This window comes from Anoplophora glabripennis, unplaced genomic scaffold (assembly GCF_000390285.2).
Source record: "Anoplophora glabripennis isolate ALB-LARVAE unplaced genomic scaffold, Agla_2.0 scaffold301, whole genome shotgun sequence".
Lineage (NCBI taxonomy): Eukaryota > Metazoa > Arthropoda > Insecta > Coleoptera > Cerambycidae > Anoplophora > Anoplophora glabripennis.
The window spans coordinates 96,007-114,258 of NW_019416435.1; the positions used below are offsets into that span (position 1 = coordinate 96,007).

General features: G+C 31.7%; 1 protein-coding gene across 3 annotated transcripts in view; it reads left to right on the plus strand.

Moving 5' to 3' along the window:
• Positions 1 to 18,252, plus strand: part of LOC108909063 (cell division cycle protein 23 homolog) — a 42,784-nt gene that overhangs the window by 5,868 nt on the left and 18,664 nt on the right. For all 3 annotated transcript variants that reach the window (XM_018713292.1, XM_018713294.2, XM_018713291.1), the window contains exons 2-4: positions 4,861 to 5,040; positions 6,976 to 7,140; positions 12,018 to 12,264. In XM_018713292.1, the coding sequence (XP_018568808.1) occupies positions 4,861 to 5,040; positions 6,976 to 7,140; positions 12,018 to 12,264 (592 nt within the window). The remainder of the gene's footprint in view (positions 1 to 4,860; positions 5,041 to 6,975; positions 7,141 to 12,017; positions 12,265 to 18,252) is intronic.

Here is an 18,252-nt window from a genome sequence, read left to right on the forward strand (position 1 = left end):
CAGGTTAGATTATGTTGGGTTAAATTTAATTAGATCAGATGAGATCATCAAAGAAAGTACGTCTACTAAAAATTATCAAAACATGAAGTTACATTATTCTTCTGTACATGGTGGTTGATTTTTGATAGTTTTATAGGGTACAGCCAAAACGGTGATAGATACAAAAAATCTGATATCGATGTCCCGTCCTCTTCTTTTGAGTTTACTTCGCTGTACCAAATGATCTTGGCTAACTTGATTAGTTTTAGATATACAGGGCTTTTTTGAAAAATCGACTATTTACACTAACCTTTCTATCTCCATTGTAATTAAATTTAGAAGAAAAATGTTTGAACATTATTTGTTCTATTTTTTATGAGGAAGCCATTGGCGTACTCAGATTTTTTACAAATTGCACAGTTTTTCCGATATTACATAAACATAGGTTTTTTAAATAGAACACCCTGTATTTGGCCATCCTGTTGAATAGCAATTTTTTTAACCTTTTTAGCCATATACAGGGTGTTTGGTAAGTCGACGCATTCCTTGCAGGAGGTTATAGTACAAGTGATTTGTGATATATTTCCTTAATATACCATATTCCGAAAACGCTTAGTTTCCGATCTACAGGGTATTAAAGTTTTAATAAAAAAATGCAAATTTAATAATATTGCGGAAACCGCTCAGGATATTTTAATGAAATTTTACAGGCTTTGACAGTTAACAATACATATTTTAAGATAAAAATATTGTTTTCAGTTTCACCAGTGGCGTGCGCACAGGCTCGTCTCTGGTGAAAAAATACTATGCCACTGATTTTTCTAAAAATAAAAATTATTTTTGAATTCCTTGTTCAGTTTGGAAGAGAAAAGGTATCTTGACTGTTTTTCTTATGACACCCTTTTCGAGTAAATAAATTAAAATCGATTTATAGCATAGCGTAATCCGATTTCAATAATTTGACAGGGTTCGTAGTGGCCGGGAAAACCGGGAATACCGGGAAAAGTCAGGGAATTTGTTATTCTTCATAAAAAACAAGGAATAGTCAGGGAATTTTAAAAATATTCATGAAAGTCAGGGAATTTGATGTTTGCAACTGGAAATTTTGTGAAAGCCGACCCTGGGTTCTTGAAAGAGAAAACTATTTGTGGTTTTGAAACCTTTATAAGAGGTTGTTAGGGTATAAAAAAGATTTTGGAGTCCAGTCGAAAAAAAATTTAATGCATAAACACCAATTAGTATGTAAAAATGAACTACAAGTGACCTGGATTTCTTTTTTATAAGTCAGGGAAAACCTGGAAAAGTCAGGGAATTCTTTATTACTTTTGAACTATGAACCCTGTTTGAAAAATAGCAGAAATTATGCACTCAGTTTTTTTTTGTATCAATTTTATTACAAAAAATTATTACTCCTCATAGTTAACATCAGTCTAAAAAAAATTATCAGTTTTTAGATTCACTATTCACTATCTTAAACAGAAATTAGCAGGTTGGCTGTGCACTCGTTTTTGTTATTGTTTGACAAAATTAATAATACCTGTCACTTTAGTAATAACGTGTTGTAATAAAATTGGTAAGTACAAAAAAAAAATTAAATGCGTATAGTTTCTGCTATTTTCAAATTATTGAAACCGGATTATGGCATGCAATAAATCAATTTTAATTTTTTTACTAGAAAACGGTGCGTCATAAGAAAAACAGACAAGTTACCTTTTCTCTTCCAAACTGAACAAGAAATTCAAAAATAATTTTTATTTTAAGAAAAATCAGTGGCGTATCATTTTTTTCTTTAAAAATATCTAGACGAGCATATGCGCACGCCACTGGTGAAACTGAAAACAATATTTTTATCGTGAAACATGTATTTTTGTTAACTGTCAAAGTCTGTAAAATTTCATTAAAATATTCTCGGCGGTTTCTGCAATATTTTTAAATTTGCATTTTTTTGTTAAAACTTTAACACCCTGTAGATCGGAAATTAAGCGTTTTCGAAATATGGTATATTAAGGAAATATATCACAAATCACTTGTACTATAACCTCCTGTAAGGAATGCATCGACTTACCAAGCACCCTTTATAATAGTAGATACTTTTTATTTACTCAAATAAAAATGCAAAAAATTTATATTTTTTCGTTGGCAATGAGAATTATTTAGTATTCGTCGTTTGTTGTTTAATATTGACAGTTAATTTACTTTTGACTGATTCAAAGCTTGTTAAACGACTATTATTTGGTTTTATAAATTTTGAAAAGTAAAAAATGGTGTATGAAAACCTTCACAAAGTTCAAAATATGTTGGAGTGTTACATTGAAAGTGAAAAAAAAATAGTGATGCAGCTTTAAACTTATATTTGGAGAAATACATAGAGCATCATCAGCCATAAAAGAGAATTTTTAAATGACTATGATAACTTATGTGAGTTGGTTCTTTTCAAAAACCTAGAGCTAAATCTTATAATATACAGAATAGAGAAAATGATGACGTCAATACTTTAGCTTTTGTTGTCGCAAATCCCAATGTATCCAGTAGAGAAATTCTAAGGATAATAAGAATTGGTAAATTCAAATAATTGAGAATTTAAAAAAACCGCCAGTTTCGACCAAATCCTATAAGAAAAATCCATCATTTGCATACAGGAGATGAAGTGAGATGCATCATTTTCTGCTAATGGTTTTTGCAGCAAACTCATGTAGATCACAATTTTTTTCAAAATGTTATTTGGACCGACGAGGCTTTTATAAGTAGCGAAGGTATATTTAATCACATAATGCGTATTATTGGTCAGATGTGAATCCTCACCAAACTGTGGCCAGAATTCAACAAGGGCGGTTTGGTTTTCATGTATAGTTAGCTCTCTTCCAGAATAGTGTTAGCTTACGAAATGTACCATGAAAACCTCAACGCTCAAAGATATTATATTATTAAAATATTATTGAGTCGCTGACAATATGCAAGTAGCTAGTAAGTGGTGTGAATAAAGCTATTATGACAATATTTTGAAAGAATATTTTGTTTCAGTGTGATTTAAATAAAATAATACATCATACATTGCATACTGAAGTCGACATATTTCGAAAATAAGTAAATATAGGGAAAAACTATATTACAAAAATTACTCAAAATTTAACAATCTTTCAGATGGACTGCATTTCCACGTTCCAGGAATCAAAACAGTTCTAACTGCAATTTGAAGCCATTCGAGGGATCTAACGACCCCTGTTTCCGGAACTAATATAAATTTCTTCATTTCAGGAGTATTAAATGGCACACCCTGTATATGGCTGAAAAGGTAAAAAAGTTGCTATTCAATGTGATGGCCAAATACAGGGTGTTTTATTTAAAAAACCTATGTTTATGTAATATTGGAAAAACTGTGCAGTTTGTAAAAAATCTTAGTAAGCCAATGGCTTCCTCATAAAAAAATAGAACAAATAATGTTCAAACTTTTTTCTTCTAAATTTAGTGACAACGGAAATAAAGAGATTAATGTAAATGGGCGATTCAAAAAAAACCTGTATATCTAAAACGAATCAAGTTAGCCAATATTTTTTGGTACTAGCGAAGTAAACTCAAAAGAAGAGGACGGGACACCAATATCAAATTTTTTTGTATCTATTACTGTTTTTGCTGTACCCTATACTATTGAAAATCAACTACCCTGTACAATTACCGTTTTATTAATTATATTTTGGAAAAGAAATTGTTGAGATACTCGATATAAGTATCTAAAATATTGTTCTACTGGATGTTTACCTAAATAGTCAAGGTACTGCTACTGCACACCCACCAATTTCTATAATGAATTATACTAATCTAAAATAATAATATAAAATTAAATTAAATTTTCTAATTGAACTGTAAATTTTAATGGCCGTTTCTATTTCAGATAATAACAAATAACAATTCATATAAATATGTGTGTTTAAACACTTTATTTTTGAAATATAGGATGTTAAAATTTAAAACAAAAATGTTTCTTTTTTGTTATAAAAATATGAACAAACTGAAGCAATTTTATTCAGATTTGGTTTGCAAGTTTTATTATTTCCACTCTTAGCGTATTCCCGGATAGTTGAAATGATTCTTGCAAGAGACAACATATTATGTTGTTGCTGAAAAATAACTATTCTGGATTCAGCTCTGCATGTTTGTGAAACAAATCTGCCTTCTTTTCAAAACGTAAAATCCAGTAAACCTTGGAAATTTAGAAACAAAATGTTTACTTTTAATTTGTCTAAAATCAATCAAAATGTCAAGGCAAGGCTTAGGGTATTAAAATTTCTGTACACATACTCAGTTCGGAGCAACTTTTCTAAATATTGTGAGGTATCTTGTAAAGAAATACCATTTTACTTGCAAAAAAATGAAATATAGCAAACAAACAAAGTAGGTGTAAATATTGAAATTTTGCATACTTATTTAGATTTTTATTCAGAGAAACTTTTCTTGATAACATTTTGTCATATCTCATAGAAATAGGACCTTATATTGGTGAAAAAAAGCAGATTTTTCTAAATTTCCAAGTCATACTAGATTTTACAAACTTGATCGTGGTAGATTTTATTTCAGAAACAAGGAGGGTTGTATCCGAAAAAACCGTTTTTGAATACCAACAATTTTTCTGTATACACAGTGATGGCTCGTGAAAATTAAAGTAGTCATATTTTTAATAACTACCCATACCATTTCTTAGGGGATGACTCTTAGGCCCAGGTAGAAACCAAAAAATTTAGAACAACATTTGGGAAACAAAAAATTAAAAAAGGGGTGGTTGACCCGAAAATCCCAAAAGATTTGCACATTTTCGTCATAATCAACTCGTATATTTTGTGTTAATTTCCGATGAAGATTTACGAAATAAATTAATTTTTGTTGTAGAGTTGGATGAAGCAATAAATATGTTTAAGAATATACTTGCAGTTGATCCTTATAGATTGGACAATTTGGACACTTATTCAAATCTTTTATATGTCCTGGAATTAAAAAAAGATCTTGCAGATTTGGCACATAAAGTTGTCAATGTTGATAAATATCGAGTAGAAACTTGTTGCGTAATAGGTATGTTACCCTTTATTATTGTTAATTTAAGTTGAAATTTAATTCATTTAAATTAAAAAAATTAATAGGTTATGTATTAATAACCTCTAACTACAGTACTTTAAAAATTATATGCAATGCACAAATAATGAATATTACGCAAATTTGAATTGAGTAATATTTTGATTTTGTACAAATATATTTTAAGATAAAATAACATTTCCCACTGCTACTGAATAATTATTTTCAATCAATGACTTTGGAGACTATAGTAGCACACATGTATTGCTGAAAATCACTACATGACACATTTTCAAGCGATTGATGTTTTTATTTAAAATTATATGAAAATTTTATATTTCCTATGGCTATGGCATAAGTTTGCAACAACACTTTTGGAGCACCATGAAATGGGATTTAGAAGTGTAATATGCCATTAAGAGGATTATTTATTTTGTTCTAGGTGGGTTTCCCCTCTCCCATTTTAATAAAAGGAACCCTTGCACTCAAGTGCCACTAAGGATATTTGTGTTCAACCTGTTTGGCCCTTTCTGGTTTAGCTTTGCTTTGGATTCAATAAACAGTTCATGATTTACATTTTTTTAATTGTATATAATGTGTGTTTCTGAATGGTGACTATTCACATTTGGGTACAAAATATTCAATTTATATTCGAATTTGAACATTAACTTCAATAATAATTGATTTAGTTGAAGAGACTTCTACTTTTAAATCCATATTGAACATGAGTATGTAAATTCCGTTACCAAAAATAAAAAAAGAAATTGATGTGTAAGATGTATTATATGGTAGAATGTTTTTTCAGTTGTCTGCTATTTGAATTCTGATTGTGCAATTAACATCTATATAGAAAAATAATTTGTACTGTTTTTGTTGAATTTCATTCATTTTTTCTGTCGTTTATATACCCATACTTTGTGACAGATTTTTGTTACTGAGATTAGAGGTGCTGGGTTCATCTTGGAATCCTACTAATATTTCATGGACATGATAACATGCACAGATTGTGGTCACCTCCAGCAGTGGGTGTATTGTTTGTCAATTTTTTCTGACATTGCTGTCTACTTCACTCTCTTGAATCTCTATACCAATTCGACCACTTTTCGAATTCATTTTATTAGGTAGATATAAAATTATAATGTTAATACGAGTACTATCAACTTTTCTGCTTACTACTCAACTGTCAATTCATTCACAAGTAGAAGTCGAAAAATCATGACAATGTTAAGATCTTTGTCAGCAGCGAACTATGAATGAATATCACTATTATTTAAAATTTTGTGAAATTTATTATTAGTTCAACACTCAAATTTATTGTAAAATTAATTGTTATTTACTAAAAGTTAAATTTATCTAGAAGAAATATAATTAACACTGATTTTTTTTAATTCATAACTTCTACAAAACTTGATTTACTTTTTTTTATCACTGTTGGAGAATAAAATAGCTTAAAATAAAATGAAGCAAGTGACGTCACGCCGTTTAGATACAATAGTGTGTCTCCCAACTAATAAAAATTGATCTGATTATTACAAAAATAATGGCTAATCTTATTATATGGGATGTTCAGAAAATGCTGGGAAATCTCTTGGATTTGGGTAGGACTTAGGCAAAAATAATTATAAGTGGACACATTTTTTTTATTTTGGGCTCACCCTGTAGAGTTATTGATTCTTGAAGTTGAATAAATAAAATTATATAAATTTGTGTAGTTATTTTTGCAAGTCCTTCCCAAATCCGAGAGATTGCCCACCATTTCCTGGACACCTTGTATGAAGATCAATTATATTTTTTTCCTTTTAGGTATAATAAAAAAATATGTAATCAATCTAAATTAATGAATTCTGTTTTATCTGTTCTGTCCTTGAGTTAGGTCTTTTAAACTGTTAATTCCAAGGTCGTATTTACTAGAAAAATATCTATTAACATTTCTAGGAAACTACTATAGTTTAAGGTCGGATCATGCAAAAGCTGTATTGTATTTTCGAAGGGCTTTAAAACTGAATCCCCAGTTTTTATCAGCATGGACGTTAATGGGGCATGAATTTATGGAAATGAAAAATACAAATGCTGCCATTCAAAGTTATAGGCATGCTATAGGTATGTTTTCTTTCTGTTTTTTCAAGTAATTGTGATATAATATACATAAAGGATCTTACTGATTAGATTAACACAGTTACAGTTTACTCCAGTATAAATTAATTGATTATATTTTCATACATTAGCTAAATATATGAATAAAAATTTCATTAAAAGCATTCATTATATGTTTTCTATAAGGTTGTCATAAAGTAACAGATAAATTATTTTTGCATCAATTGATTTGTCAAAAAAAAAAAATTGTAACGTATTTAGATGCCGTTGAATAGCTTATAAATGTCATAACTATGACTGATTTTTAAAAATAGGATGATCAACTTTAAAAATCCTTCTCAATTATCTATTGAGCTTTAATTTCTGAGTAATTGTTAAGTACCTATTTATTTAAGAATTATTACACAAAAAAGTATTTTTTATTCATTATTTTTACCATTGACAAAAAAAAAATCATTTGATGGGCTTCACTGATTTGTTGACATTGTTTTTGGTAATTGGAGACTACAGTCACAGCATGTAAACCAGCAAATTCAGATGAATGGAAATAGTATTCAATAAAATTCAACATGAGTGAAAATGGTGAAACAAGACGTACAGTTTTTATATAAACAAATATTTCTTACAGTAGTGAATTTTCTATGGCCCCTCCACAGACAATATAGCTTATTGCCACAGACTGCTACATAAATGCTAGAAATTAGTAACCCGAAATGCAGGCTTTTGTTAGCCGGCATCAATGAAATTTAGCGTGGTACCTAACTCTTCTACTTGGTAATAGGCGGCAGTTCCAGCGGTGGCTTTGTTGCCAAATAATAACTGCTAAATAAATTTAATGCTTTCAATTATGTAATTAAAGAGATATGGAACTTATCTTCTGTTTGGAAATCACATTTGCCTTAAATGCTAAATAAAATAAATCAAGTTGGAATTAAAACTATGAATTTACCTAATTAATTATTTATTTTATATCACCTTGGAATGGGAAAATTCAAAAACTTGAAATTAATGTTTTTAGATTTGTGCGTCGACTTCCAATATGGTACAATATTAACACCTTTTTTTAAAAAAAAAATGCATTTTACAGGTTGTGTATCCTTAGATGGGTAGTGCTCTCTTATTGTTGATTTCTTTAGATAGGTAAAATTATTGACACGAGTATTGCATATCATGGATGCCATTAGTATCATATTTGTGACACAAGGTGTTCAAAAAAATTAACACAATGTAAAATTGCTGGAACCTCAAGGAGTAGTTGAATACGAAATTTATTAAAAAAAAAAAACAACAATCATCAATCAATACAGAGATATAATAATGCGTTTGCTACTGCTGTTGTAATTTTTGACTAACTTTTTTGTTTTTCGACATACTGACTTTGGACCTTTTCCATTCAACGTAGAACGAACAATCAGAACCAAGAGGATTGGGGAGATTTTTTTAATTATTTTTTCGATTCAACACACCGATTCCGAATTATAAGACCTTTTTTACTGTATCACCTCAAACACCTCTTCTTTCCGAAATTTATTTTCCACATACGGACTTCGGACCTTTTCCATTCAACGCAGAAAGGACAAGCAGAACCACGAGTGTGAGGAGATTTTTTTAATTATTTTTTCGATTCAACGCACCGTTTCCGAGTTATACGGCCTTTTTACTATATCACGTCACACACCTCTTGTTTCCAAAATTTATTTTCGACATACGGACTTCGGACCTTTTGCATTCAACGCAGAACGGACAATCAGAACCAGGGGTGTGGGGAGATTTTTTAAATTATTATTTCAATACAACGCACCGTTTCCAAGTTATAAGACTATTTTTACTGTATTATCTCACGCATCTCTTGTTTCAGAAATTTATTTTCTACATATGGACTTCGGACCTTTTGCATTAAACGCAGAAGGAACATACAGAACCAGGGGGTGGGGAGATTTTTCAATTATTTTTTCGATTCAATACACCGTTTCCGAGTTATAAACACTTTTTTATCCTATGATGTTACACACCGTTGGTCCCGATTTTTTTTTTTTTGATATGCGTGTTTTGACGTTTTTCATTCGATTGCCAATCAGAACCATGGAAGATTTTTTGATACTTAGAGTCCAAGCAAATACTGTTTTTTTTTCTTTCATATATTGTGACACCCCGCTCTGCGTCACCCACCGAGTGATCTACGCAGACCCAAGGGGAAATTTGTTTATATTTCCAGCCATTTCCGAGTTACGAGCAGAAACCGTTTTTTTTTCTCAAACTGTGTGACATCATAGATCGATAACGAAGGCTAAAAAGGCCAAGCGCTCTACCCCACGCTCCCTCCCTAGGGGTCCTGAAATTGCTGGGGAAGCCCCAGAGACTCCTAAAGATAGCAGAGAGAGAGAGAGAGAGAGAGAGAGAGAGAGAGAGAAATAGAAGCCCTCTATGAGGACAGAGCCACTCTATCTCTATCGCACACTATAACTCTATCTCTCTCGCACACAATCAGACAAAAACGACAGAAACGAACCTTTTAAAAATACATGGGATTTATCATTATTAGAATAACCCATGTTAATTTAAAAAATTAAAAAAAATTGCAATGGGTTATTCTGATGACGAAAAAAAACATAATTAACTGTATTATTCAAATAACAATAATGTGCAAAAGTTCTTCAGGAATATTGGCAAATTTATTTTGGAGGAAGAATGCCGTCAACGAACACTAAAAATATTATTAGAAACCTTAGGTGGTCAGAGCCCCGATCTCAGTCATTTAGACATATTTTTGTGAGGACACTTCAACAAAATATATTATTAAAGACCTGAAAATTTACAAGCACTGAAAGAAAAATACAGGACGAAATGTTTTATAATTTTGAATTTGTTTTTGAAGCAATTAATAGTAAATTAAAACATATTTTCAACTGTATCATCACAATTACTTGCATGCTGATATGTAAAAATTGTAGGTATTTTAATGTTATTTCATTTTTAGGGATTCTCCTTATGTTGTTGTAAAGGTTAGTTATAAAAATCGTTGTTTGTTATTTTCATAAGGATGAATTTTAATTTTTTTAATGATTTTTTTTTATTTTAAACATATATTTTATGCCAGCAAATTTTGATGTAAAAAGAAATAAAGGAAAAGTCGTACATTTGTATTTAAAGTTTCTTTCTATTTTTAATTATTAAACCTATAAGTGGATGTCAAAATACAAAAAAAAACCTGTACCTACATTCCGCGACGTACTAATAACCCACCTTGTATATTAAATAAATTTATTGTCGTCATCAAATATTAAAAAAATTATATTACAAGCTGTTTAAAATATCATTACGAATTTTGTTTATTTGGAAATATATTTTCTGCAGTATTTCAATACCAAAAAATGAACATAGTAGGTAGCTAAATAACGAAATTATGATTAAATAACTTAATTGTAACACCGCTGCAGAATATCATATGAAACTACAATAGATATTCGTTGATTCTTTAAAAACATTTTTATCAGTACCTACATCATACATTTAAGTAAATACAGTACCTAACGCAAAAAACAGATATTGATAAAAAGTGTACAAAAGAAATCCGTAAGTACGCCTGGCAACATTACCAAAATCTTGTTTATATCTTGCTAGGATACGCGTAGGTATGCGGGCCGCTGTATTTGATTCTTCCTAAAATTCTGCTGGTGGTATACTCTACCGGCAATTCGGAAATTTAAAACTGCTGGCCTATTCCAGTAGCGGTCTGTGGCGATAGCTATTTTGTCTGTGGCCTCTCTAAAAACATAACTAAATATGTTATCTAAAACATAGGTATATATGATAATTAAAATATTTTACTGACATTTGCAATATATTTTTAAAATAAAATGTTTTCTATATGATTTCCACAATACATTGCATAATAGTTTTTACAATGAAACATTTCCAGCCGTATTTTCTGCACAAGAGAGTTCATCTTGGAATTATACAGGGTGATTCAGAATTTGTATTATGACTATGACTTGCAAATACAATTTTATAAAAAAAGGGCAGTTTGAAAATGATTTAAAAATACACTTTTGCACAGCACTGGAAACTGATCCACTGTAAAACCTGCAAGGTAAAGCATGCAGTCGGTGACCGGCATGGCGGCAAAGTGTAATAAAAAAACGGACGAACAAAAAATAAATAAGAAAGAATTTCTTTCCTAAGGAAATAAATAAAATGTTATAACACCTATTTTATATCAGCAAATTTAACTGCTTTTGCCGCTATTGTTATTATTAATTAATAAAATTAATTTGTGGTTATAATTAATAAAATAATTTGACATACTTACCCGATGTTACAGCAACTGTTTAAAATTTTGTCTGCCTTGGGTGGTTAGAGAAAGATTGTGAAGTAGTAATAAAACTATGATTAATTCTTCAAATTAATAATTTTAGTATTATTATGTGTATTAAAATTATACTTTTATCAGTGGCTGCTGGTTTACATGCTGTGCTACAGTCATAGGAATGTAACGTGACTATTCATCTATTATCATCTATTCATCTAATTTATTTTTCTAGAGCTAGTAGGTACCTAATAAAAAAAAAATTAAAAAATATGTTGCATTGTACGTACCATATATGAAATATTCATTTGTTGTTTAATAAATAATTAGCAATCTTTCAGAAGTGAGTAATATATGGTATGTTATATATAAATGTATTATTAGCACCAAAAGACTTGCCTTTAAAAATAAAAATCAACGTGCTCAGAGCACTCTTTTAAGACATTACTTTGATAATGAATTTATCAATTGTATTGTACAAACGTACAATGTATGTACAATATTTTAATATTGCTTCTACCAATGAAACAGTTTCAAGTGTTTTAAGTCTATAATTTTATTACTGTTTAATTTTAAGAAATAAATGCAAGAGACTATAGAGCTTGGTATGGTTTGGGGCAGACATATGAAATACTTAAAATGCCAAATTACTGTTTACACTATTATAAACAAGCGCAACAGCTAAAGCCTAATGATAGTAGGATGGTAATAGCTTTAGGTGAAGCATACGAGAAATTAGATAAGACTGAAAATGCATTAAAATGCTATTATAAAGCATGCAATTTAGGAGACGTTGAAGGGACAGCTTTAATAAAGTTAGCCAAGTAAGTAATTTATTTTATTTTTAAAATATACAGTGTTTATTGATAACATACTCTGCCAAACATTAATGGTAGATTCTACACTATAAATCAATAAAAAAGATTCTTATAAAGATGTGTCCAGAATATTTCATTTCCAGTATACAGGATGTTGAAATGTAAAAGATTTATCGGACGTTTCAAGTCAACGGGCGCAGTGGTCTGCCCAGAATAAAAAGTCATCAATATTGATTTCGATGAGTCAAAAGCTTCATATTTAAAAACTCTTTCGAAAGCCGTCTGGTGATTTAAAGAAAAAAACATCATGGCGGTTCCAATATGGCATCCGCAATCGTGGAAAATTCTGTTTAATGAGTAATATTGACAGATAAGAAACATAAAAATACTGTATTGTAGACCGAATCACCATATATTATGGGAGGCAGGGGTTAAAAGTGTAAAGTTTCATTTAAAGCGAACTTTAAAGGACGTCTATTTTAATTTTGAGCAGTTTTATACGATTTTAGTTCAAGTAGAGGCAATCCTTAATTCTAGACCGTTGACTGCAATTTCTAATTCGTCCGAAGATCTAAGTCCCTTAACTCCTGCTCATTTTCTCGTGGGCCGACCACTAACGGCAGTTCCACAGCATGACGTATCTACTTTTCATGTGAACCGCCTGTCCGTTATATGTTTTTGAGGTTGCTGATTTCAAATTCAATGTTTCTTAAACCTGATCTGGTCGCTGTTTGTCCCTATAGCCATGAATATATTTCAAATCGTTGAAATAACACTTTTCTACAAAGAGTAATAATAATAATAATAGTAATAACCACCACAATTTATATTTTCGGGATAGCTAAAACCAATTTTGATATCCATATAACTTCAACTAGTCAGAGTTTGTACCTAACCTCAAAAATATAGCGCAAATTGCTAATATTACACTTTTCTACGTTTAGGACTGAAGTGTAACCAACGTATCTTTATATTTTTAGGATCACTGAATCGAATTCCTACATCCGTTTGAACCCAACTTGTTGCTAGTCGTCCCTAACCGCAAAAAATATTCCAAATCACTAAAATGACACTTTTTCTGGGTGAGTTATAGTCTGATCACAATATCACCAAAATCACTTAAATAATCTATTACAGGTAAAGAAATTAAAGTTGATTGTTATGTCCAATTGATCTGTTATTTACAAAAGTTACCCTCAAACTGTATCACTTCTCTAACCCTCCCGTGGTAGTTTCAATATGGCGCCTGAAGATAAACATAAAAACACGAAATATTGCATATCAACACTCAAGTGCTACTATCTTTCAAAAAGTCTCTGGTGCACTGGTAAACAATTGAAATTAGGTACGAATTCTGACTATACTCATTGTTTTTAGAAGATAAATTATAAACAACCTTGGTTAGTTCTCTTCAGTGAAATCCAGATGGCGTGCTAATGAAGCGTGTTTATTCATAAATAAATGTAAATATCTATCTGGTTTTACGGTAGAACATTGTATAATCATTGTTTTCTTCTAAAAACAATGCTCTAACGTAAAAGCACATAGATATTTATGAATAAACACACTTCCCTAGCACTGCCCTCTGGATTTCATTGAAGAGAACTAACCAAGGTTGTTTAACTTGTCTTTTAAAAACAATGCTATACTCTAACCAATATGTTTGAATAGGGCAAAGTCCACTACAAGCGAGAAACATTGTTGTCACATTAAATTCTTAAATTTCCTTATCTTATCTAAAATAATTCGGTACTACTAAAATATAACATTATTTAAAGAAAAAATTTGTAAAGCCTATTGAGGATTAGTATTAGTAAGACACACGGCAAGTTCTTAGCATTAAACGAATAATATTGTAGGCATAAATAATTTGCTACATCTATGTTAAATGTGTTTTACTATAAAAACATGTTTGTTATTTATATGCCAAATATACAAAAATTCTTTTAATAAAATATGTTTCGACTTGTTCATTTATTATTGTACTTTATGTACTAAATGAGTGGCAACGTCACCAACCCGGCGATCCATCTGTTCTAGCTATCTTTTATTAACTCGTTTTATGTACATAAATTTAACTTTGTTGTTGGCTCATTACCGGCAGTTCAGTTGAAATTCTTTTAACGGCATGGTCGTTGGTGTAGGTAAATTCGCGAGTATTTTTAATGTCGTTTAGTAGATTTTTAAAATATCCATCATATTAAAGGGTAACTAATACTACCGTATTTGACCCTTTCAGAAAAGAAAATCGTCCCTGCATATGTTTCAGACCGATACTGCTAAATTTGTTGGACTTTGCCCTATTCAAACATATTGGTTAGAGTATAGCTGAAGTTATATGGATGGATATCAGAAATGGTTTCAGCTATCCGGAAAACATAAACTGTGCTGGTTAGACTAACATCGTAGAAAAGTACTATTTCAACGATTTGAAATATTTTTAAGGTTAAGGACGAATAGTGACCAGATGGGGTTTAACAGACATTGAATTCGAAATTAGCAACCCCAAAAATGTATAGATATGGTGATTCAGTCTATAATACGATATTTATATATTTCTTATCTATCAATATTACTTATTAAACAGTATTCTATGATTGCAGACGCCATATTGGAACCACCATGATGTTTTTTTGAAATTACCAGATGGCTTTCGATAGAGTTTTTAAATATGAAGCTTTTGACACGTCGAACATTAATATCGATGCCTTTTTATTTTGAGCAGCCCACTGTGCCCGTTGACGTGAAATGTCTGATATACAGGGTGTATCTTAAGTGATGACTTTAATTTCAAGGGGTGATTCCTTGTCATATTTTAAGCAAAAAAGTACATATGAACATCGGTCCGCAAGTGCTTCGTTACCGAGATACAGGGTGTCAAAGTTGGTGTATTTTTTTGAGGGCGCCACCGGCAACGATTTCGGCCTCTTTAATCCATCGCAACTTTTTTCTGCTACCCTGTGTGCCATTTTGGACTAGAATAATCAATTCTCCTACCTTATCTACTTAAAAAAGATTTTAAAGAAATGTTTTTTTGTTGAATACAAAAATTCCTGTGATAACAAAATTCCGATGATATTTGGCATTAAAAGTGACAAGATACTGTCAGTATCTTTTAGTGTGCAGTTAACTATGAATAACGTTGAACAAGCTCAAATACATTTCATTTATGGACTAGCAGATGGAAATGCTGCACAAGCCCGTCGAATTTACCAGGAATGATTTCCCAATAGACCACTTCCATCAGAAAGAATTTTCATAAGGCTCCATGCTAGACTGTGCGAAACTGGATCTTTAAATGCTCACGCTGAACGTATTGGTAGACCGAGAACAATAATGACACCACAACTAGAAGAAGCAATCCTACAAGAAGTGGAAGCTAATCCGTCAAGTAGTACGCGAAGATTATCTGAACAGTTTAACATAAGTCACCAAAGTGTTTGGAGGGTTTTGCACACAAATTTACTTTATCCGTACCACATTCAACGCGTGCAACCACTGTTGCCAAGAGATTTTCCTGCACGGTTAGATTATTGTCGATGGTTTCTCCAAAAAACTGGGCAGAATCCCAACTTTACGTCTAAAATTCTGTTCACAGGTGAGGCAACTTTTTCACGGGATGCCATCATAAACTTCCACAATAATCATTTTTGGAACTATGAAAATCCCCATGTTATTGGAGAACGTGGATTTCAGCAGCAGTTTTCCGTGAATGTGTGGGCCGGAGTTATTGGTGATCATGTCATCGGACCGCATTTTCTTCCTCCTCGACTGAATGGTGAGACTTACAGACAGTTTCTAGCGGAAACATTGCCTGGTCTGTTAGAAGATGTACTACTAGCAACCAGAAATGACATGTGGTTTATGCACGATGGGGCACCTGCTCATTTCAGTCTTGCTGCTCGCCAACATCTTAATGACACTTTTGCTCAACGATGGATAGGTCGGGGAAGACCTCAGCTATAGCCAGCACGATCTCCAGACCTAAATCCTCTGGACTATTTCTTTTGGGGACATCTGAAGTCGCTTGTTTATATGCAATGCCAGTTGTAGATGAAAATGATTTAAGAAACAGAATTGTAAATTCTTGTAATGTCATACGCAACACTCCAGGAATTTTGGAACGTGTGCGACAGTCGATGAGCAGAAGATTACATGCTTGTATTGACAGTGGCGGTTCTCATTTTGAGCATTTGATTTAATTCAATTTTTATGATATTTCCAGCTCAAGTAAGTTTAAATGCGTTTTTCATGGAAACGGTTGTTCCTAGCTACTTCATTATTGGCGCCCTCAAAAAAATACATCTAAATTGACCACAGCTTTGAATTTGTCATTCCAAAAAACCACTGTGTATGAAATTTCATTAAATTATTTTGAATCAGTCGAAAGATATTTAAGAAAATGCGATTTATTTTCCCAACTTTGACACCCTGTATCTCGGTAACGAAGCACTTGCGGACCGATGTTCATATGTACTTTTTTGCTTAAAATATGACAAGGAATCACCCCTTGAAATTAAAGTCATCACTTAAGATACACCCTGTATATCTAATCAAATATCTTTTAAGATGCTTGGTGTAGATTGGTCAAACTTGGGTTAATGCTAATTAATTGTGAGCAAAAATTTCCTGAGATGGTACAAAAATCTGTTGACACTGGTTCTCTCCTTCTCAGCAAGTTTTCTCTCCATCATGTGGAGATACTGGGAAACACCAACAGAATATCTGTATGCTGGGTCAAGGAACATGATTGGTGCAATGGCAATAAAGAAGCTGACAAGCTAGCCAGGAGTGCATCGGGCCTCAATACTTTTGGACCCGGTCCCTCCAGTGTGCTTCCACTATCAGCACTTCAATTCAATTCTTAGAATACCCTAGCAAGGATACAGCCAAAAAATACCTGGCTATGTCTATGCCAATCTTCGACCAGTGGCAGGTATTCAAACTGGACACTGTTGGTTAAGGAAACTCCTTCATTATAGGAGGAAGTGTGAAACACTTCTTTGTAGGGGTTGTGAACAGGAACACGAGACAACACTACATGTGCTATATGAATGCACTGTTGTCTCGTCAACAAGAGAATCCGTGTTGAGAGAACGTTGGCCTTTTATGCTCTATATTAGAGAGATCCTCCTGACCAATGTCACCATCTTTTTCCTTTTATTAGGTTGGTTAGCGGCTCAGATGAATTGATCTCCTAATGGGAGGAAGTACAAGGGACCTAAGTGCTGTAGCTTCCACAATTCCAGATCCCAGACTGGGAAACATTGGCACTAAGAATCCTACAATTTCAATGCTACTGAATATTTTGGAAATTGGATAAGTGCATTTAGTTTTGGCTAATATACAAACGAGCCATTTTTGAGCTATATGATATATTTTTTTATAATTATAATGTTTATAAAAACTTTTTTTTATTGATTTATGACATATAATCTACCATTAAAGTTTGGCAGAGTATGTCATTATTACTATGTATATTGTAATATACAGGGTGTTGCATCACGAGAGGGACATGGCTTAATGGGAGATAGAGGATATCTAGTAACTAGGATCACCTATAGAAATAACTTCTTGGCCATTCTTTATTGAGATACAGGGTGATTTATGATTTTTGGTCAAAACTGCTTTATGTCATAACTTTGGTAGGGAATGGAATAATGGGTTCATATTGGGTAGGATTAATGCACACACGATACTTCATGTATTCATGTATGACAGCAAAAAAAATCCAGATCCGGACTGCAAAAATTGTTAATTTTTTGTGCAAGTCTAGAAAACAACACTGTATATATTTTTTTGAAATTCCGATACGATATTCGGAAAGTACATAAAAAAGTGATCTTAAAGACGTGTTTCTTTTTTTTGTTACACTTTGGTGGTTATTTAAATAAGCTATTGAATATACGAGACTACGGCTTCTAAAACTAAATTACGTAAAGGACACATGATAAAAATGGTTTTGCAACTAAAATTAGCGAAGGCTTAATTGAG